Below are 22,102 nucleotides of genomic sequence, written 5' to 3' on the forward strand. Positions count from 1 at the left end.
GGTGGGTATGCGTGGATAACGTAAGCCATTCACGAAGAACGGTGTATGCGTTGTAAGCGCATGCACCGAATTATTGAAGGTGAATTCGACCATCGGTAAGAAATTGCTCCAGTTTGGATACGATTAAACGTAACCTCGAAGCATCTCTTCGAGAACTCGATTTGCGCGATCCGTCTGACCATCTGTCTTTGGATGATCAGAAGCTGACATAGTCAGCCGTGTTCCGAGAGATCGGAACATGGATCGCTGTGCACCGTGGAGTTTGAATACCGTGTCGATAAAGACACGGGCACAGCCCGGAGCCGTAATCGACTCTGGTACTGCAGGAAGATGTACCAACTTGCTGAATCTTTCTACAAAGACAAGAATTCCATTGTTTCCGTGATCGGCTTCGGGAAATTTGAAGACGAGTCTATTGATTCGGACTGCCAGCATTCTGCCGGAAGCGGTAGAGGTTGGAGAAGTACACGGGATGAAAAGCTAGGCTTCACCCGTCGGCATACCTCGCAAGCACGAGCGTACTTGCGGACGAACTAATACTGGCGGGGCCAGAAAAAGTCGCGACTTAGTGTGGATAAGTTATCTCACGTCTACGATGCCCACTAGTTGGTACATCGTGACACTCATACATGATGCGCAAATCATTGTGAGTTGGGACCACGACACGCGGAGAGTCGCCGGCAACTGCGGTGTAATACAATAAGCCGTTGCGTGTTGTGTATCGATCGGATGACGATCGACAATAATCCGGTAAATCTTTAAAAGATTTACTGGATGGATTCATCAGATGATCCAATTAACGCAGAAGGTCCTTATCTTCTGCGTAGGCTTTCTTTATGTCAACAAACAACGTTGATGACGGAACACTTGGAATGAGTGTTGCAGCAGTGAGATTATTTTCACGGCATGATAACGCATCAGCGACGAAATTTAGTCGTCGTGGTTTATTTTCCACGGAGAAATTATACTCCGCGAAGAAGGATAGCCACCTCGCCATTCTTTGTGAGATGTGTGGGATACTTACGGCCGTAAAAATGACGCATGGTCCGTATAAACGATGAACGGTCTATCTCTGAGGAGATAGAACCTAAAGTAAGCCAGGGCATATTTCACGGCAAGGAGTTCCTTGTCATGCACTGAGTAATTGCGTTCAGCTGGTTGCCGCTGACGCGATTGGTAACAGACGACGCTCCGCGTCGTCTGTATCGTATAGCATTAATGCGCAGCCGATTGCAAAATCGCTGGCGTCACAGACCACATGAAATGGTCTGTCTTGATCTGCAATCGCAGAATGAGCGATTGCATCAAGCTTTGCTTGATACCTTTAAAGGAACGCTTACAATCAGCGTTCCATAGCCATTTCTCGTCTTTTTTCAAGAGACGAGAGAGATGAACTGTTATCTCGGCATAATATCGGGAGTACTTGTGCATGTACGCCGTCTATCTAAGAAACTTTCTAAGTCCCTTGACATCGACTGGAACTGGCCAGTCGGTAATTGCCTTGATCTTTTCGGAATAAGTGCGCACGCCGTGTTTACCGACGATGAACCCAAGAAGTGGTATTTCGCTTGCAGCGAATATGCACTTCTTGAGATTGCGTACAACTTATGCTTTCGCGATAAGTGTAAAAACCTGACGAACGTGAGTTTATGAACTTCCACGTCCGTCTTTCTGTCGATGGACCGGCTATGGACGAATACATCGTCAAAATAAATCGGGGCGAAATCTCGCACCGCTCTCAACAGATTCGATACGCATGTTGAATGTTGCAGGGGCGTTACTAAGACCTTGTGGCATTACTAGCCATTCCCCGAGAGTTCCACTGGAAGTGCTTACTGCTGCGAACGGGATGTCCCGTTCACTCATAAGGATTTGATAAAATCCATCCATCAGATACATATACGAAAAGATGGTACTCTTAGACATACCATACTCGACCTAGGATCATCGTGTTGTCCCTTTGGGGCAACCGGTATACTCCTTGAATGTCGCCCGCTAGGTGTACGTTCATGTATCAATACCCACAACTTCTTCGAGTGGTGGACCTTCGGCGCTGCCTGTGCATTCGCAGAGCCGCCGGCAGCTGACTCCACAGGGTAATTAGTAATCACACTGTGATATCGTGCAGTCATACTAACGACCGTACCACACGTGAGGCCATCGCACTCACTCGTAGTACATCCATACGCTTGTGGACGCTCCAAGACGTTCATCAGATGGCCATCCGATGAACAAGTGGCAGGCATCTTCACGGATCGATGCTGCGAGCCGATTCTTGGCTCATACTTTCTGAGTCAAGGTAAAGCTAGGATGACATCAAATTTGTCATCCAAATCCAGAACGATTGAAATCATGATAATACTGTGAATCTTTTAACCTGTATTGACACCTCTCTACGCGTTTCATCGCTGCTATCGATGCGCCTGTCGCCAGACAAACTGTCATCCTCGTTAGAGGGATGTCGCGCTCAACATACTTGAGCCTACGACACTGTAGCGACTGACGACGAATAAAGTTATTCGACGCTCCACAGTCCACTACGGCTTTAAGTGACAAATCATTTGTCACTTTTAAGTTCAAGGTGATGAGGTATCCTTCATCACCAGGAGCAGAGGCACATAATGATTGTGTGTCTCGAGCAACTTTAGTCAAAAGATTTGAATTTTTTATAGGCTGCCGGATCAGTAGGGCGTTGCACCCCTACTGACCCCGACCATTTTTTGGCGGTCCGCCTCGCTGTTGTGATTTCGCAACAACGTCGGACCGGCGACCGTTACCTTGTTTGGCATTCGGTCCATTAATTACGTTTAGTACCTCTCGATACTGGGCGTGAGGCACCGCACTCATGAGCGTAGTGTCCTAACTTCTTACAGCGATTGCATTTCTGCAAACGCTTGTTGTTCGAAAAGCGAGGTTTCTCGCTTTCAACATAAGAGAGGTCCATAGATTCTGGACCTTCAAGCTCGTGTCGTCTTGGAGAACGATATGATGACGAACTAGCTTGAGCCTGTCTCAAGCTAAAGTCCTCCTGTTCCGCGACGGATACTGCTTCTTTAAGCATATCCAGTTCGAAGCGATAAAAGTGGGTCTTTAAGGGACCATCCGTAAGACCTTGCATGAACACCGGAATCAACATGTGCTCATGAATTGGGTTGTTTAAGATACAACTCGCTAAGAGTCGAATGTGCTGGGTATAAGCGTCAACATCACGCTTGCCTTGCTTGAGTTTGGGAACCTCTGATCGAGCTCTGAACTCAGCCCTAGGCGGTTCAGACGTCTGTTTGAGCTGCGCTCTAAAAGCCTCTAGCGAACTTAAGACATATGGGGTCGCGCAACTTAAGTCCTAGTGCCCAAGTTTTGGCTCCGCCTGCCAAATTTGATTGAGCGAATGCGACTTGCATTTGCTCGTCGACGATGTGACGAGCCCTTATGGCATCGTCCAACTCGACGAACCATCGTGAGAGGGAGCCTTCTTCGACTCACATATACTTAGTATTGCCAGCCTTTAAGGTTTTAGCAAAGCTACCTTCACCTCGTCAAGTTCATGTTGTATGAACTTGGTGATGGCTGAATGGATGGCATCTCTGTCCAAACCGGACAGCATGGCCAAGATTTGTAACGGGGTGTATCGTTACATGATATTAACACTAAGGTTGTTAATTAATATGTTATCTGAAAGGTGGATGATATCTGAAGCATATTACTTTACATGGTAATATTGTAAACCTTTTCCATTTGTAGATATATACCATTATATCTACTTTCTCCGCGGTCCAGTCAGCGCCGGACGCGCGCAAAGAGGAAGACAGATAGGACTTTTCGTAACGGGGTGTATCGTTACATGAATAAACACTTAAAGGTTGTTAATTAATATATTATCTAAAAGGTAAATAATATTTGGAGAATGTTACTTTACATTGTAATATTCTATAGGCTTATTCATTGGTAGATATAGATAATTATATCCACATTCTCCGCGGTCCAGTCAGCGCTGGACGCGCGCAAAGAGAAAGACAGATAATACTTTTAGTACATGTTTTGTATTAGTTTATAATTAAGTTGGCATTTAATAGATAGACAAGAAGAACTTAATTATATTAAATGCAGTTCTCCTTTAACCCTCTTTAAAGCAAGTGTTTTAAAGAGAGTCTTCTTCTGCACGTACTAATGTACGTGAAGTGTGAGGCAACACTCGCACGTTGGCAGTGCAGTGGACTTGTACGCAGTACAAGTCAGTAGTGCCCCGTTACAAAGATGGCATCGCTCTCTACGGTTGAATCATTTGTTCGACCGCACTCCTTTCTATGTCACGTAGAAAGTTATCACGCGAAACGTGATGCGTATTATAATAATCATCTAAATGTCCATGTTTTTAAATGGAACTGTGGTCCTTGGACTACAAAGTGCTAATAGGTGTAACGAGGCACTGCCGACTTGAACTTTTTCAGCGCAAGTCCACTTTGCACTTCGCACTGGCTCAGTGCGAGTGGTGCCTCACGTCACTTCACGTACACTAGTACGTGCAGAGGAAGACTCTCTTTAAAACGCTTGCTTCAAAGAGGGATTAATAAAAATTGTATATATTATAGTTAACTTCTTCTGTTTCTATCTATTTCATACTAAATTAATTATAAGCTAATACAAAACATGTAATAAAGTCTGATCTGTCTCTCTCTTTGCGCGCGTCCAGCGCTGACTGGACCGCGGAGAATGTGGATATAATGGCCTATATCTACCAATGAATAAGCTTTTAGAATGTTATCATGTAAAGTATTATTCTCCAAATATTATCTACCTTTTAGATAATATATTACTTAATAACCTTTAAGTGTTAATTTCATGTAACGATACACCTCGTTTCGCCTTTAGTGCTGCATACTGTTACCAAGTTAAAACCCTTCCTCTGTACGTCGTGTACGTGGTGTATTCGGAGGCTACTTTACCTTCACTGTTCTCAGTGTAGGTCAACTAATACTGAGGCAGTTCTAGTGGAAGGTGCCCCATTACAGCAAGCATAAAAGCATTGCTACCCGCAAATCAAGTCGTCGCAGGAATTATCATAAATAAATATTGAAGATTTTTGGATAGACTGTCACAAAATAGGAGCAATTTTGGATGCGCTACCTAAGGTATCGGTGAAAGGACGTCTAAACCAAATTGAAGTAAAAAGTGACAATTACGCCTATAGAAAGTCCGATACTTAAATTTCCTACTATTCTGAAACGACACGTATATCTGAAAGTCTCATTAGTATTCAGATAGTGGCCTACTACAAAAAAATCACGCACCCGGCAAAATGTGCCACTCAAGCTCTGCCTCGATACTTAATCACTGATTAAAATTCTTTAAAATTCTGCAGCACCATTTGCTTCCAATCGACTATTCAAATGTCACGTCTAAAAGACGTACTGCCGTTTTGTCGCGTGACTTCTTCTTGCTGCGCGTTGTTATAACTGTACTTACTTCACGCGCAGATGACCCGCCGAACTAGTCTTCTTTGATTTTAGGGCACACGTTTGACCGCAAATTGCCATCAAAATATTGGCGCCCATTACGCCGAACTTGTCGATAAACAATTAAACAAATAAATAAGGAGTTGTGGCATCATATGCTCAAAATTTTTTGGATAACGAATTTTTGCTTTTAAACTTGCAGCTTTTTACTTAGATGTCACAAAGCACTATCCTTTGCAAGGAGACACTATGCCAAAAAATAGTTATCTATTGATATTGGCATCTTACAGTACAAAACGGATTCGTTCGATAGGCGGATGATCCTGCAATTGCGTTTTAATTTTGGTGAGGAAAGTTTTATGACGCATGCAAAAACGTCTTATTCTTGTTTTCACTTCAAAAGTACAAAAGAATTCTTTTTTTTAATTAAAAAGGTCAATTTGTGCATAAAGCGTAATGTATCTTTGTTGCCTAATGCGCACCTAGATATGCAAGTTTATTACGAGGTAGGCAAGCTTAAGAAATAATTAAAAGCTGTGTGCGGGAATGCGTTTTTTTTGTCGTTAAAATGATATTATACTGCACAAGTGGATTTAATTTGACCACTAGTGTTTTCGAGGACAAAAATATTATCGCAGTATTTATTGTTCCGTGCGAAATCAAAGTATCTAACCTTTACTTTGCATACTCTCCAAACCATCTTTCCGTTCCTTATACTCTAAGGATATTATCAGGCGTAGACCTCGACGAAATAGCAAAGCTTTTAAGTCCCAAGTTCTTTAATCATATCTACCCATCCTAGCCGATATAACAGACGAGGCTCAAGCAATCTGTTACATTTGGCGGCAAGAAAATCACGACTTTGAGTGATGGTAAAAAGGCAACGTGTCGTTTTCAGTCGTTCGTCCAAAATCCAAATCGGTGAAAATTTGTCCGCGTTCTGGCTTTTACTGTCGCACTTTACAATTTAAGAAGCATGCAGGTTAACCTTTAGAAACAAGCCTCAAATGAGCAAGGGCAAGGGTAATCAGGTATACCTTCTCAATAAATTCATTCTTCATTAGATTGTGCATACACCGTGAGTACTTCGGGAGCATCTCAGCAGAATCCTTGCCGTCCTCGTTTGTTCTAAAGCGTTTGTGAAAACGTAGTTGAAAGTTACTTTAATGAGGCGCCACGCGGTATACCGTGCTATACAAATATGGCAATGTACGTCTTTGGCAAGGTGTCACAAGCTTAAACGTGCGTTCTATCAAGTTTTGTCGTACTAGTGCAAAATAAAAAAAAACTACTGTGGTATCGAAAGGACTGCCTGACGCGGTACCGAAGCATTCCAACGAAAAAATATAAAAAGACAGCACGACGGCATCTTTGCGAGCAGCATGACCGCTACTTACGTGGTGTTGTGTCGTAACACTTTTGCTTACAGCGAGTCGATAAAGAAACTCATAAACACTCCAATATCAATAAACATTACTAGTCTTCGCTCGTAAGAAAGAAAAAGAACTTTTAATTTACCCTTTCAAATAATCTCACTCGAATTTGCATCCCCGCGATTTGCACTGCAAGTGTAATAAGCAAATGGGCGCACTCCTCCAGCCGGGAAGCCCCAAGCGTTGATCCGCCTCTCTTTTCGTTATACTGACTTCTACATTCCGCAGAAGATGCAGCTAACATACGCACTTGAAAAAGGATGGTCAAGGACTTCTTACGACCAAGCGACCAAATCGCGTAGTAGCTCCTCTTTCTACGGGTATCTAAGAGGTACTTTCGCATTTGCAACGGTAGACACAAGAACATGGAGCTGTCTCTAGACGAGTCGAATCGATGCCAGGAGGTCACGACTCAACTCTTAACTCGAACGTTAAACGACTGTGAAAAGCTCGGGCTTGAAACAACATGTCACGGAGCCCACGCGCACTTGGATAAAAAGCGCTGGAAAAAACTACAGTCGCAAAAGGACGTCACGATCTACGCGGATCGAAGTGCTACTTCCGCGTGGTTGCCCATCATGCGTCGTGAGGAGTGGAAGTGCCCGGTGGCCGTCACGGCAGTAGGACGAATGGAATGCTCGCTCGACGACGTGCTCTTTTCGTTAATGGTTCCGAATTCGGCATCCCAGCGACTTCGAAGTTTTCTCATGGATCGACGACCCGAGCGGAATTGTCAATTAGTGCCTCTTGTAACACCGACCCCAGAGCGTCCGTTTGAATTTCTAGCCATCTCTCGGTTTGTGAATGCCCAGTATTCCGAATGGCCTCTTATCTTTCAAACAATGAAAGAAATGGTGGTGGTCATTGCAACGGGTAAAATCAATGCCATGCATGGAAAACGCTGTGGCTACGAATTAGTGCAATCGATTTCTTTAAACCACGCATCGTCAATGCCACGAGCTCGTGTCGTACAAACTCGAGTGTTCTGGGAACAATCCGATGGCTCGATTGCAATTTATACAAAACTCATTGTCGACGCAAAACATCGAATTGCCGACTCGGTGACGCAACTGTTAATGGGCCGCGAACTTCTCGGATTCTGGAAATATGTACCCCGTAGCCTCGAAACCAAGAAATTGTGGTGGTGTGTCAAGAATAAAAAAGCGTTGATTCACACGCTTCGGACGTTTAGTGTATCATACGACAATGACGAGTCCATGATTTGTAAATTACGACCAAAGACATTGCCTTCTAAAAAAGCGGTAGCTCGACGGCAATGCGAATTTTGTGACACACGATTGTGTCACGGTTCCAAATGCCGCGTGACGTGCCACTTGACCATGGTGCTTAGTAGTGACACGGGATTCCTCGAGCAGACATTAGTCGTTTGTTTACGCTGTGCGGCATTCGTACGAAGTCGGAATTCCGGCGCCATTGCTCGATCATTGCTGGATGATTTGGAACAAACTTCCTTTCGAAGTGCGTTGTCGTATACAAAAGTAGTCATCCGAGGAAAAGAAAGAACCTCGGTAAAATCGATTTAGGTCCGTTGATCTTTTTTTTTTATTTTAGGACGACTTTTTTAAAAAAGTAGAAATAAATGGAAATTAGTACCAATTTGGTAGTAAAAAGTGGGATTGAAGTCGTCCGTTGCGCACTTCAACTTGTGACTCAGAATAGCCACAACGATGACTAAGATTACCAACTTTATGCGCATGACCAAACCATTGAAGGCGCACGATAAAAAGGGTACTCGATCACCTGTAGTGAAGAAGCAGCGTCTGAGCAAGCACGAGGTGATCTCGTCACCAATTGAAGTGGCAAGGAGCGACGAAAAATCGGACGTTTACATCCCGACATTCATTTACGAGGTACAAAAACTCGCGACGTCGAGTCGGAAGGTGAAATATTAATTGGTTACATATGGAATATATTTTTTTTAGACGGTCAAGTACAAGCGGGAGCATGAAACGCACAATGTACCGAAAGAAATGCAAACAATTGTTGCGTATATCAAAGTAAACAATAGCATGTCGACCAATATGTGACTTTACTAATTTTATTGACCTGATGCCACATGATTTCGCAGAAATATTACATCGTGCCAAAAGATTTTGAAATTAACAAAAAGGTACGGTCGCTACTGCTTGAGTTCATACCAGAATTCATGGAACAATCGTCTGTTATTTAGTTTGGCTGTCACAGTGGATTAACGTACGAAACACGATTAGCAAGAGCGTACGAAATGGGTCACCTCTCGCTCAAACAATTCAATAAGGGTCCAAATTTAAGAAACCCCATCTGCTTGACTTGTGCCACCGTGGGCCACACGCGCAAAACCTGCCCAAATGGCTTTTGAAAAAATTGGTCGACTATTGTATCAATTGATACTGACCGCCCACGATTTCCAGCTTGCCACGATTGACCAGTTTTTCAAGAACGACCGAGAGCCCCGAAATTGTTTTCGTGTCTGAATATAAAATCAATACAATTTCTTAGATACAGGGAGAGCTCTGATCCCGTATTCGTAATATACGCACAGGGTTGCGCTCCACTTCGTGCGAACGTAGCCAGCATATTGTGAATCTGTTGAATCGTGAGCGACCCAAAGTTCGAGAGCATACCAACGAGGTAAGATTCAAGAAGCTGGAGATCCTCTTGTGCCTGTGCATCGGAGGATACTGCAGTTTCTAGCTCTTCCACAATCGTGTTATCGTCACGTCCTGTGCCTTGAAAAGAAGTACTCGCAATGAGCTCTGTGCGCTCCGTTGCGAAAGCTACAAGTCCGTGGTTAAGCCACACCGACACGTGCTTTAACAATGCATCATTTGATACGTCGAGTTTCGCAGCAAGCGTCTCGACGCTCCATCGGCCTACACAAGCAACGCTAAGAAGCAGATAACGCTTTTTTGAAATCATTACAAAATCGTACGCTGTGCTTCAAAGTATAAAATAATGGTAGCTTGGAGTGGTGATACGGTGAACTCGCGCTCTTCATTCTCGAGTTCAATTGACAGCTTTGTATGATACCACGTCGATGATCAGTATCCAGTGGGCGGCACGACAAAGCTACTCCCACACGCACCTGAATAGATCCAAGCGACGGACTCCACACTAAAGCACGTGGATTTCGTAGCACGTGGTACGCATCTTTGAATGCATTGAGATCGTGCATGATTTTTGGATGCAGTGTAAAGACTTCGCCTTGCAAGGGCGGCCAAAATTGCTGCGATACAATTGTCGCATCAACACGAGTACATGCCACTTGACTCCCTGTCTTGCTTCCCGCAGTGGCCGCAGAGTTCTGTATTATCGACTGGACATTCGGATTGAGACGCTTGGAGTCGTCTATATCACGCACCATGATCTCGCACTGTTGCAAGCTATCTTCACCAAATCGCAGCTTTAATAACTCGAGTGTTTGCACATCGCGATCGGTATTAAAGTCGCGATTCTGCAGTAGCTTATCGGCGAGCATCATTCGATATTCATTCACAAAGAGCTCACGACTTCCGTATATATTAACCTTTAAACAAAAAAAGCAAACGCTTGGATCAAATGTTTGCTGGAATGAAAGGTTTGATGCCTATCAACGTACCAAGATTTTTAAAATATCCTCACTGCTTCGACTAAGAGATGTTTTCGTTGGATCTGCTTCAATCGGATCTGGTTCCCACGAATCCGGCGAAACATCCTGCATGGAGTTAGTCAAGTTATTATTCAATAAGGCTACTGATATCCACGTGACGTCACCAGATTTTACCTCGTCATCGTCACTATCATCGTCGTAAGGAATCAACCGCATATTATCCCGGCGCAATTCTTCAAACAGATCACCACTTTGGTCATCCGTAAGACTCTGGACGATGCAGCGCACGGTGTCTTTTCGTTTTCTCAAGTACTAGAACCCAAAAAGTATCAGTACTTCCAAGCATCGCAATCCGTCTGTCGTCGCTACTACTTTCATTACCTCTTTAATGGGGCCGCTCAAGGCTTCCAACATCACTCCTTTGGGATCGAGAAGTCGGAATGCCTACCAACAAACAGCATCAAGTAATTTTACGATTCATCGAGTTGACAAAGTTACTACCTTGATAGTTGATACATAGATATCAAGAATCGCTGATGTATTGGCTCCTGGCTGCAGTAATCGTGACTGCAATGCTTGCCGAAACTTGTATACAAGTTCCCGATGCTGCTGTGTCTGATCAATACATTGCCGTAAATCTTCTAGAGCGGGTACACTGCACAATATACAATTCCCGTCATGGCCTTTACAAACACATAGTTAATACGAATTCTACCTGTCGGGAAATTCTTTGATCATTTCAAATAATTGCGTGATACGTAGACTGGCAAATTCCTGTACAACTTGTCGCGATAATTCTTCACGCCACTTTTTCAGAATAGTTGTATCATTTGTCTCCAAGACATTCTCGAGCCATGGCACCAAATCCGAATGAGCCCACCGCTCAACTTCTGCTAACAACAGCTCATCGTACACTTCACCACAAATTGACAAGACTTCCTTCTTGATCTGTGAATGCAGCACTTGCAGCAGCACCGGTTCAGCCAAATGAAACCATTGCAATTGCATCAATGACTGTCGAATGGGTCTCGCGTCAAAAACTTGAGCTTTTTCTTTGCCTCGAAACCTGTGAAAACTCATAGTAAAGAAAATAAGCAATAGCTCTTCAAACTTTTCAACCAATCGCAAGTCGTCGAAGACCCGAAGGCGAAAGTGCAGTTGCAATTCTTGCAACATGCGCTGTTGCGTATTCTTAAGTTGCACGTGATCGTCAAAAAGACTTGCGATTTGGACACAGTGTGAAAAAGCGTCCTCGGCAAATTGCAACGCAAGCATTAACTGCTGCGCACACAGCAAGGCAAATTGTCGGTGTCCACGTCTACTGTTGCTGTTATGCGCATATTCAGCGAGTAATTGATCGAAAAAACTCCAGAATGGTGGGACGACGTCCGAACGCAACCAATAGCCGAGTCGCTGCAACAACATTTGACGCAGAGGCTCGTGACGTCCACGGGCAACTGCGGTCTGGATGATGTTGCATAGACGATCACTGTTACATAAAAATTCCGTGGAAGGATCGTCTTCAGGTTCGTGGTCGAATGCGAAAAGTTTCCGCCACAGTAGCTCGCGGTCCACGCGCAAGACACCGCTCATGATTCGTTTTTTTTTTCAGTTTCTTACATCCTCATTCGCAACAATATTATAAAAAAAACACAAATTTTTTCGAACACAACGTGGTCTTGAAATTGTGAAAGTAGCTTTTCAGAAAATTAAAACCGATTCCGGGAGATCGATTTGTCAAAATCCAGCCTACTGTCATGCTTTCTCTAATAATTAGAATAAAAAATTGATTTTTTATCCATGAAAACCCACGGTCGTCGGAAGAAGCGTCGTGCGGCCAAATCTACATCACAAACTGAAGACGTGGCTCGCCATAATTTTCTACAAGCTCTTGAAGCGCAGCGAGCCAATGCTCGCACTAAAAAGATTACACCAGATCGATCAAAGAGTGCTGTAGTTACACTTCCAGGCTTTTATTATGACGAGACCAAGCGTCGATACTTTCGCTGTACACCCGCGTTGAAGCTGCAGCAGCGTAAGCAAAAGGAGTTACAAAAGCAGTCGAGGCAAAATACGAACTCGATACCCGCGAGAACTCGTCGTGGAAAGGGCTACACTTGGGTGGCGTATATGGCCCAGCGACAAGCAGACTGTGCTTGGAGTTCGCGACGTCGAGACACCCGAGAGCTATGGCCAAAATACTTATCCAACCTCGTAGTATGAAACACATAGCAAAGAAAGCGTGCGATGAAACTAATGCAAAGTTTGCATGAATTCTAGTCCTCTCAAGTCCTCGTGGCTCAAGATGGCAACCACGATGGCCGACTCACTGCATTGGCACTGCATTCCCAAGCCAGCAAGCTTGGAGCCGTTGGCGGTGCGTACACCAATGTGCTATGTCTATGGATCGTATTTATTGCAAAAGTCCTGTTGCTACAGCAAGTAGTGGCAAATTGCAAATTTTGGGGTTACCACGGTTACGCGGGTTGCAACTTTCTTCGCAACGTACCCTTTCTATTTGTGACTATCACGTTGCTGGAATGATTACGTCATTACAGTGGCGTCCAGTGCAGGAGCATGATCTCCTGGTGTGCCACCTTGGAACTGCACATACTAGGACGGCATCTAGCGGTAGTGTGCGACTTTTACATATCAGTGGTCATGCGATGCAAACGAATGCATTATTACAGTCCAGTACACGAATGCAAGTACGAAGCTGTGTTGAGTTTGCCGTATTAAAAGTCGATTTTTAAAATAAATTTCTGAATAAATAGGAAATAAGCTTTGTGGATCCGTGGATTGCCAAGTGGTATGGTAATTTGATTTTTCGAGTAGAAATAAAGTGACCAAAAAATTAACACTGATTTGGTAGGAATCCTGCCGAAACGGGTAACTTTAGCATCGGATATGGCGGGTACATGCTACATTTTGGATACGAGTGGACAAAAAACGTAACCTTTGTAATTCTAGATCGTCGAAAGCTGCTTATGTCGACATTCAAGCTGAAAATGGGATTTTTCAATGTGCGCCACGTGGAAGCCTCAGAAGCGACGTCCATGCTCAGAGTTTCTTTCCCACGGTTTGTAACTTTATACTCGTTAAAATGCTACAATTCATTCCTAATCGTTGATTTTTCGTAGGGTACTATTATCTTGAATGGCACCAAATGTGGTGGCATCTGGGGATGGGATCGTCGAATCAATCGTCGAATATTCGAATCGAGAACCTTGGAACAACAATCTTTGGGAGCTATTGTTGATCTCCACGTCTTGACAGACTCTCGTCGTGTGGTCATTCAGCGATCGAGTGGAGAACTTCGATTATGGGATCTTCGGACGTGGAAACCAGTGGTGGAGTTTATACCGGGAGCACTTAATACATATGAGCCTCATTTGCACAGTGTAGTGGACCAGTCCGAGTCGGTGGTGGTCGCTGGGGGAGATCGACGACGACCTCTTGCAATTCATTGCTATAATTTACAACATGGAAGGCTTTTGACGTCTGTTCCTATGCGTGGCACATCCCGAGTTGAAAACGATTCAAGTGTAGTGCAACAAGTGGCATGTTGCGCAAGTCATGATGGGAATGACGGTCCAAAGTTTGACGTATGGGCGATTTCTCGCCACGATCTCTACGTTGGCAGGCGACAAATGAATGAAGAAATCGAGTAGTTTAGACAGCGTTACTTCGAGACTTGTTACGAGAGTTCTTGCTTGCAGAACTTACTTGTTGATTGAGAGGGATCTTGAAGCAGGCGGGGGTGTTTCTACTTTGAAAGTTGTGGCTTTTTAGTAACGTCGTCAAAAATTTGGTAATTTCTCGATAGCTCTTGAGAAAAAGATTGTTGGTACGGTTTGGCTTGCCATGATAGATAAACACGTTAAAATGACAGCCATACAATATATTGTGGCAAATCTTCACTTTTAAAATATATAGAATCAATATTTAATCTATTTTAAAGAAGAATGTGGTATTATAATGATCGTGAGTTTTCGTATACACGAAGATTAAATGTGGCAAAAAAGGAACGAGAGGCCATAAAATTATATTGGAACACTGTATTGTCTTTCATTGCCCAGTGCGTGAATTAATTGGATCTTTGGCACTTTCCTTATCTGTCGTTTGAAAAGTGTAAATAGATTTCTCTTTCGCCGATAGCCTAATCAACTGGACAACCAAAAAGAAGATCTACGAACTAACAGTTAAATTCGCTAAAGTAAAGATAAAAAAAGATCATGAGCACGATTTCTACTAAAAGAGTACCATCCTAATTATCAAATATAACCCGCACTTCCTCTGCCTTCCCACGCCATTGTAGTAATTTCATCCCCAAGGTCGACCGCAGAATCGTCATAGTAATTACTGCTAGTACAGCTTTTCGTCGTGGTGCCAGTCCGTCGAGTTGGCGTTTTCTTCACTTTCTTGGCTCGAATTGCCTTCCCACCACCTGCGGTACCTTTGCATGAAATAAAAAAAAATAAAAGCAACAATAATAAGTTAATCTTCCATAATGAAAAAGTGTCAATTTTTAATCCAAATGTTCACCTCGTCGTGGTGCAACTGTAGCTTTTCGTTTTTTCTTGCCACTTTGGTCTTCTTTTGCGTCATTGGTTTTTCGTGATTTAGACGATTGTATGGCTTCTTTATTCGCAAGATTCCGCTTGCGCTGCTTTGACTGCGCTTGCCGAATCGCTAGGCGGTCAGCATATGACTTTTTCGACCTAAATTTGCTTACATTAACTTTCACAGTAAAAAAAAAATGGCTAAAATTGCTCGTCACCTTTGTCCGGCAAACATTTGGGTGTAACTTATGCAACATCCATAATCGCCACGTAAATCTTCAATGCACATGAAATGCTTGAATTCTTTTAAATCAGATCGAACTGTCCGTGGGCATGGAGTGGTTACCGACAAGTAAGGCTGTTAAACGTATCCAATATCATGCCAAAAAATGTAAGTAGCTATTACTGCATTCCATGTAGCCATTCTCACCTCATTGTCCGATATGTTGTCCACATCATCAGGCATCACCTCTGCCACTTTTGTTGATATGTCGTCAATATATTGTGTCCTTGTCACGTACGGACGATTAAATTCACTACGTCAAAATATATATACAAAATTACAAAATATTGTCATTGGTGATCAATAAATAACTCCACGCGCCAATAATTGCCATACGTGATCGCACTCCCATCGCTTCGTTTGCAGAATAAAGAGGAAGGACTACTTGACAAATCAACAACGTTTTCATCGATAGCTTTGAAGATGGATGCAATGAATGTATCAGGAGAGAGACATGCAGCAACTTGTTCGTATTGCTTTTAAACGTACCCGCAGGTAAAATTGTATCACAAAGTTCACATCGTGAACTTCCAAAAGCGTTAATGTTGGTGCACACAGGACACTGAAAGCTTGGCTTCATTACTTCTGTTGATTCACGGCATCGTTGTTCTCGATTACACACTTCACAGTGCGTACTACAAAGAGCATTAATTGTTGCACATAGCGAGCATCTCCATCCTTCGTTGAAAGTGCTTTGGTCGGCCACTTTTCGTGAACACATGACACATTGCGTGACTTTAAATGGATTTACATTGGTACAACTAAAACACGTCCAAGTCTCCTGTTCGTCTTCTGAAGTGCTGCAATCAAGTCCTGCAGATTTTAATTTTTCTTCGATCTTTAATTCGTCAGTACAAAGTTTATTCGCCGGGACAAAAGGAACAAATTCAGATGACGACGACACCCTTGTATCGGCCATGAATAAATCATTTTCTTGTCTATCACTAGTGCTTTGGATTTTAAGATTGTTTTCGGCTGCTGGAGTCGCAAAGACGGGTGCTTCCAGCCCCAGTAGATTAAAACACGGTTCGTCAACATCCATATCGATCTCTTCCTGTCTCTCTGTATCGATCGATAATGGTTCTTCCAATACATTCTTATTGTTGTAAGAAGTCGGTTCAATTGTAATGCTGTAGTTTGAGTCTCGCTGCGTCGATCTCAAGTCGTTGTGCTTCCGCCCTGGTGTGCCTGTTTCCACCAATTCCTTGTTCTCTAACGTCTCTGGGAATGCCATTACGTTCTGTCGCCATCTTTGACGACAATTATTTACTTCTAATCTTCTTTCTTGTCGCCAAGGGATAAAGGTTCCTGGACTGCTCTTGTCTTGCGGGAAGGAGCTAAAGAAAACGCCAGCACTTGGACGATATTGGAACTGTACTTCGGAAGCTTTTGCGGCGGCTATACTTGGCTCAGATGGCTGAGAAGCTTGCAGCTGAATATTAGGAGGCCTTTCATTGTCACAAGCTGCACAGCGCTTTTCTTTTGCCGCGTTCAGAAGCGTGCAGAGCGGACAACTCCACTCTTGGATGTTCACTTCGTGCTTTTTATTTCGCGCCATAAAAAATTCGCGCCATAAACGTTGAAATTATTCCCCTCGCAAAATAGAGTGATATGATAGGACAAAACCCGTATGCACTTTCAAAACTTATTAACTTCCTTTACAATTTCAGATTACGCAAATGGCTATTTCAGATTACGCAAATGGCTATTTCAGATTACGCAAATGGCTACTTCAGATTACGCAAATGGCTACATTATGCATCATGTAGCCATTCGTGTTTCAACAGCTCCGCCGCCGTAGGTCGCGAATCTGGAGAAATGTCCAGCATACTCTGCACAAATCTTTTTGCTGCTGGCGATACATTGTTCCACTGCGGCTGATCATACCACACAGCTCCCAAACTTATTAGCTTCAGCAGTTCAATCTCGTGCTTGGCCTCGCCAAAGGGCACCAAGCCAGTCAGCATCATATACGCAAGAATCCCAGTGCTCCAAATATCTGCCGGGGTGCCATATAAACGACCTGCGACCACTTCTGGACTCAAATATTGTGGTGTACCACACATATTTTCCCGACGCCGATTCGCGAGTTGCAATTCTTCCGATAGCCCAAAATCAGCAACTTTAGCCACCAGCAAGCCATCGTTGTTTGTTTTTAGCAACACATTATCAGCCTTAATATCTCGGTGCACATGACCTTGAAAGTGGCAATACTGTAATGCTGACAATACTTGCTTTAGAATTTCCTTTGCAAGTTTCTCGGACACGACTTTTTCCGTATCCATCATGTGGCGCACACTACCACGATCACAATATTCGAGCACAAGCAACAATTTACCCTTTTCATTAAAAAACCCATTCTGAGAAATGATATTTGGATTTTTTAATCGATTGAGTGCACCCATTTCCGCAACAAGTTCGTCTTCGCCTTCGTGACTCTGCGCAGTTCCCTTGGCAACTTTCACTGCGACCAATTCGCCCGTTAATCGACAAAAGCCTTTAAAAACCGTCGAGAATTTGCCTCCTCCAAGTTGCGATCCAAGTTCATACAAATCGTTAAAATTGGCCACGATTGTGTTGCTTTTTGTGTGAAAGTTATCGATTTCAAGCGCTGTTTCGGCAACCGAGTCGCTTTTGTGGCTACTGAATCGATAGATTAAACTTGGTCCTTGTTTTGTTGGCGACGGAAACGCCCAAGACGTTGCGTTTTCGTCCACTTTGACACTCTTGTCGATACCCGCGATCCGCATAACCTTCTCCACGTCCTGATCATTGACATGCGAGCCATAAACTGTAGCCCACGAATGGAGCGGAAGGATACCCTTGGGTACACCCGCTTTCTCCAAATCGCCTTGTGGCATCATACGAATAACTTTAGCACGTGGACACAAGAGCTCTTCGACTTGTAAAGCGGATAAATCGCCCATTAGACTCACGTAGAGTGTGTGGGCATTCGTGGCACTTGCAGCCAATGCCTCGCGAATCTTATTCGTGCCTAAGAACACAAGGTCGCAGTCTGCGAGCACCTCCTGACTCGTACCGGTGGTTCGAAAGCCGAGACGATGAAACACACGGCGTCGCTCCTCGGAGGGGTCGGACGCCAAAAGAGTTGACACAAGACGCTGCTTCGTGTAGTTAAACTTTCGCTGAGGCGCTACGTTTTTGATAAGATCCCGCGCAACGCGTTCAGCTAAGCGTCCTGAGCCAATAAAGCCTACGCTTACGACAGGCATCGCGACCGGAGTTTTGAGGGCCGAAGATTCTTAAGAAGAGAAGCCAAATCAATACGATTCCAAATGTAGCCATGTGTAAGCAGTCTAACGGTGTTTAGAAAAGGCTGTTTGTGTGAACTTTTCTTGAAAAGAATATCCTTATTGACATGTACTGTACTACAAGGAAGACCGTTGATTTTGTGTTAAAGACAGGTACCATATGTCCATAAAACAATCCGATTCTACTATCGCTTGTATCTACGAAAACAGCTGTACTACAAGCGTGGGCCGATTGATTCTGATATATAAAACATGAAAGGTGCTTCAGTTCAAAAAGGAGAATCCTTTGGTTTCAGAAGCGGAAAAAGAATCACCTCCTATGCAAAATATCGTCGTCACCCAAAGTACGAAATCAAGAAACAAAGGGAGCTTTTCGTACCCGAATGTGACTTTTCCCCGACAACAGCATGACGAGGCGGTCGATCCCCAACCCAAAGCCGCCTGTTGGAGGCAGCCCGTACTCGAGTGCCGTGCAAAACTCCTCGTCTTTCGTATGCGCTTCTTTATCGCCACGTTGCTGATCCGCTTGTTGCGCTACGAACCGTTGACGCTGGTCAAATGGATCGTTTAGTTCCGTGTACGCATTACATAGTTCTTTGCCCGCAACAAAGAGCTCAAATCGTTCCGTAACGCCCTCGTGATTGCGATGCGCTTTTGCAAGAGGACTCATGCACTTTGGATGGTTGTATAAAAACGTCGGGTTGATACACTTGGGCTCGATAAAGTGTCCAATGAGCTTGTCCACCAAGCGCGTGCACGTATGTGGCTTAGCACATGCAATGTTGTGGCGTTCACATAGATCCCAAAGCACTGGAATGGACGCTATTTTTTATAGTTTCAACGACATGATGAGACTACCAAAAGGTTCATTAGAATCGCTCGAGATCATTAAAATCGTACCTGGTGAATTGACATCCGGGAGTTTCTCATGAAGGCAATTTTCTAGCGTTTCAAGGATTGGCAATCGCTTAAATGGAGGTGTAAAGTCGATTTCGACTGTCGTACTCGTGTCTTCTTCATGCATGGGGAACTCGATTTTAAAGGATCCTGTGACGTTGTTAACAATACTGGAAATCATGTCTTCACTTGTTTCCATGAGCGAGTAATAATCCGCGTACGCCTGATAGAATTCGCACATGGTGAATTCCGGATTGTGACTTGCGTCCATGCCTTCGTTTCGAAACACTTTGCCAATTTCAAACACGCGATCCAAGCCCCCGATGACGAGTTGTTTTAAAAAAAGCTCGGGCGCAATACGCAGACACAAGTCGGTTTTTAAAGCACGCGAATTTGTCATAAAAGGCTGTGCTGCGGCGCCCCCCGCGGCGGAAAATAACAAAGGCGTCTCAACCTCAATAAAGTCGCGAGCTTCCAAATACTTTCGAAGACTTTGCACGATTTTTGCTCGTATTTCAAATATTGGACGCACTTCGGGATTTGTTAATAAATCTAAATATTTCTTGCGAAAACGAATTTCCTAAAGTGCGCAACATTGTCAATTATTACGCCTTTTTTCCTGGCCACGATGAGAAATTTCATAGGTTTTAAACGTACTGGCTCTTTTACGCCGTACTTAGTATTTGGAAAAGGCTGGATACAAGGCGCTAATATTTCCAGTTGCCGTGGAATGACACTCAGCTCTCCTTTCCCCGACTTGCCCGGAAAGCCTTGGACTCCAATAATATCACCACGACGTAAGCTATCGTGGAGTGCACGAAATTCGCGTTTTGCTGCCTCTTTGTCTCCATTACGATTGCCTTCGCAGCCTATGAAGTGCTTGGCCTCAGATAGCACTTGCACCGTATGACCATCACTCTGCAAATCAAGAAAAATGAGGTTTTTGCTCGCGTGGCGAATGGCAACAACGCGTCCTTTTATAATAAATAGCTCTCGTAAGAAAACCACGCATGACACGCAAAAATTATTTTTTTTACCTGCTAGTGCAACACTTTCCTCCGTACATCGAGACTTCGGCTCCAATGACTTAAACTTGTGCTGATATTCGCGCACTGACATGGTCACGGGAAAGAAATTTGGATACTGCCTGAAGTTTGGAACATCCTGGAAACGCTCCATGGCTTCAGTCACCGACACAATTGGCGCCGTTGATAGCAGTCGCCGTCCATGGCGTGGCCAAGCATTGCGCAACATTATTTTAGAAAATTAGGAAAAACGAAATACAAAATCCAAATGTCTACAAAAACAAATCGATAGTTAGTTTGCAGTACTTAAAAGATCTAATTGTAAAGATTTTAAAAGCTCTATGCTGGGTTACTATAATAAAAATCTCTGATGGAATAGCTAACCCCATAATATCATATCGTAACAGTATTATTTCCGATAAGAGGAATAATATATAGTATTTCCTATGAAGGGAAATAAATAAAGAAGTACAAAAATTATTATAGAAATAAATAAAGAAGGACAAAAATTATTATCATTATTAGTTTTGACTTCAATATTTCCAATACTACCAAATTTGATGATATTATTGCAATAAGACGTTAGCTCTATCGATTGGTTGATTTAAGTCTAAATCAATCCCGCCAATCGTAATAAGACACGATTGTGCGGCGCATGGAGGCGCCATACTTAGATAGATATTAATATAATAAGTTCAGTAGTAGATAGAAGATCGTTACGTAAGAAACTTATTGTAGTAAATGGTTTATTTTTTTCTCGATTCTAAAGCCTTAGTCTAGACCTTTGATGTAACGGGGTGTATCGTTACATTAAATTAACACTTAAAGGTTGTTAATTAATATATTATCTTAAAGTTAGATTATATTTGGAGGATATTACTCTACATGGTAATATTCTAAAAGCTTATTCATTGGTAGATATAGACCATTATATCTACTTTCTCCGCGGTCTAGTCAGCGCTGGACGCGCGCAAAGAGAAAGACAGATAAGACTTTTAGTACATGTTTTGTATCAGGTTATAATTAAGTTAGTATTAAATAGATAGACAAGAAGAACTTAATTATAACAATACAGTTTTCATTAGAGTCTCTTTAAAGCAAGTGTTTTAAAGAGAAGACTTCCTCTGCACGTACTAGTGTACGTGAAGTGACGTGAGGCACCCCTCGCACTGAGGCAGTGCGAAGTGGACTTGTACTGAAGCAGTACAAGTCGGCAGTGCCCCGTTACTCCTGGTAGCATTTAGTAGTCCGTCCAAGGACCACAGTTCCATCATCAAACATGGACATGTTAGATGATAATAGAAATACGCATCACGTTTCGCGTGATAGCTACTCCTTTCTAAGTGACATAGAAACGAGTGCGGTCGAAAAATGAGTGCGGTCGAACCAATGAGTTCAAGCGTAAGGAACGATGCCATCTTGGCCATGCTGTCCGGTTGGACAATGATGCCCTCCATTCAGCCATCGCCAAGTTCATACAGTATGAACTTGACGAGGCGAAGGAGAAGGTTGCCTTGCTTAATCAGCAAGGCTCCCAACGGGCAGAGCTGTTGAGGTTACAGCAGGTACAGACCCCTGTACCTGGGAT

The 22,102-nt window shown here is 43.4% G+C and overlaps 6 protein-coding genes across 6 annotated transcripts; 2 read left to right on the top strand and 4 right to left on the bottom strand.

The window, feature by feature from the left end:
• Positions 1 to 7,251: 7,251 nt before the first annotated feature.
• CCR75_000743 (uncharacterized protein) lies at positions 7,252 to 8,430 on the top strand (the record flags this gene model as incomplete). Its single annotated transcript, XM_067958849.1, has 1 exon — positions 7,252 to 8,430. The coding sequence occupies one exon, from the start codon at positions 7,252 to 7,254 to the stop codon at positions 8,428 to 8,430; it is 1,179 nt and encodes a 392-aa protein (XP_067822260.1).
• Positions 8,431 to 9,173: 743 nt separating this feature from the next.
• On the bottom strand, positions 9,174 to 12,200 carry CCR75_000742 (uncharacterized protein; the record flags this gene model as incomplete). Its single annotated transcript, XM_067958848.1, has 9 exons — positions 11,191 to 12,200; positions 10,977 to 11,130; positions 10,857 to 10,919; positions 10,485 to 10,787; positions 9,972 to 10,412; positions 9,819 to 9,903; positions 9,427 to 9,759; positions 9,282 to 9,356; positions 9,174 to 9,226 (listed from the first exon to the last, which is right to left on the bottom strand). Exons 1-9 carry the CDS (start codon positions 12,066 to 12,068, stop codon positions 9,174 to 9,176), a joined length of 2,385 nt encoding a protein of 794 aa, XP_067822259.1. The 5' UTR covers positions 12,069 to 12,200.
• Positions 12,201 to 12,275: 75 nt separating this feature from the next.
• On the top strand, positions 12,276 to 14,422 carry CCR75_000741 (uncharacterized protein; the record flags this gene model as incomplete). Its single annotated transcript, XM_067958847.1, has 7 exons — positions 12,276 to 12,692; positions 12,756 to 12,852; positions 12,915 to 13,183; positions 13,250 to 13,284; positions 13,348 to 13,389; positions 13,446 to 13,554; positions 13,616 to 14,422. 7 exons carry the CDS (start codon positions 12,276 to 12,278, stop codon positions 14,144 to 14,146), a joined length of 1,500 nt encoding a protein of 499 aa, XP_067822258.1. The 3' UTR covers positions 14,147 to 14,422.
• A 91-nt stretch (positions 14,423 to 14,513) lies between these two features.
• On the bottom strand, positions 14,514 to 16,878 carry CCR75_000740 (uncharacterized protein; the record flags this gene model as incomplete). The annotated part of the gene is made up of 6 exons (XM_067958846.1): positions 14,514 to 14,931; positions 15,021 to 15,196; positions 15,256 to 15,395; positions 15,468 to 15,573; positions 15,657 to 15,735; positions 15,810 to 16,878. The coding sequence occupies 6 exons, from the start codon at positions 16,876 to 16,878 to the stop codon at positions 14,750 to 14,752; spliced, it is 1,752 nt and encodes a 583-aa protein (XP_067822257.1). The 3' UTR covers positions 14,514 to 14,749.
• A 196-nt stretch (positions 16,879 to 17,074) lies between these two features.
• Positions 17,075 to 18,553, bottom strand: CCR75_000739 (uncharacterized protein; the record flags this gene model as incomplete). The annotated part of the gene is made up of 1 exon (XM_067958845.1): positions 17,075 to 18,553. One exon carries the CDS (start codon positions 18,551 to 18,553, stop codon positions 17,075 to 17,077), a length of 1,479 nt encoding a protein of 492 aa, XP_067821936.1.
• A 114-nt stretch (positions 18,554 to 18,667) lies between these two features.
• CCR75_000738 (uncharacterized protein) lies at positions 18,668 to 20,796 on the bottom strand. The gene is made up of 5 exons (XM_067958844.1): positions 20,527 to 20,796; positions 20,147 to 20,463; positions 19,493 to 20,069; positions 18,972 to 19,414; positions 18,668 to 18,909 (listed from the first exon to the last, which is right to left on the bottom strand). Exons 1-5 carry the CDS (start codon positions 20,741 to 20,743, stop codon positions 18,862 to 18,864), a joined length of 1,602 nt encoding a protein of 533 aa, XP_067821937.1. The 5' UTR covers positions 20,744 to 20,796; the 3' UTR covers positions 18,668 to 18,861.
• Between the last annotated feature and the right edge of the window lie 1,306 nt (positions 20,797 to 22,102).

The sequence above is a fragment of the Bremia lactucae genome, linkage group LG2, assembly GCF_004359215.1.
Source record: "Bremia lactucae strain SF5 linkage group LG2, whole genome shotgun sequence".
Taxonomy (NCBI): Eukaryota; Oomycota; class Peronosporomycetes; order Peronosporales; family Peronosporaceae; genus Bremia; species Bremia lactucae.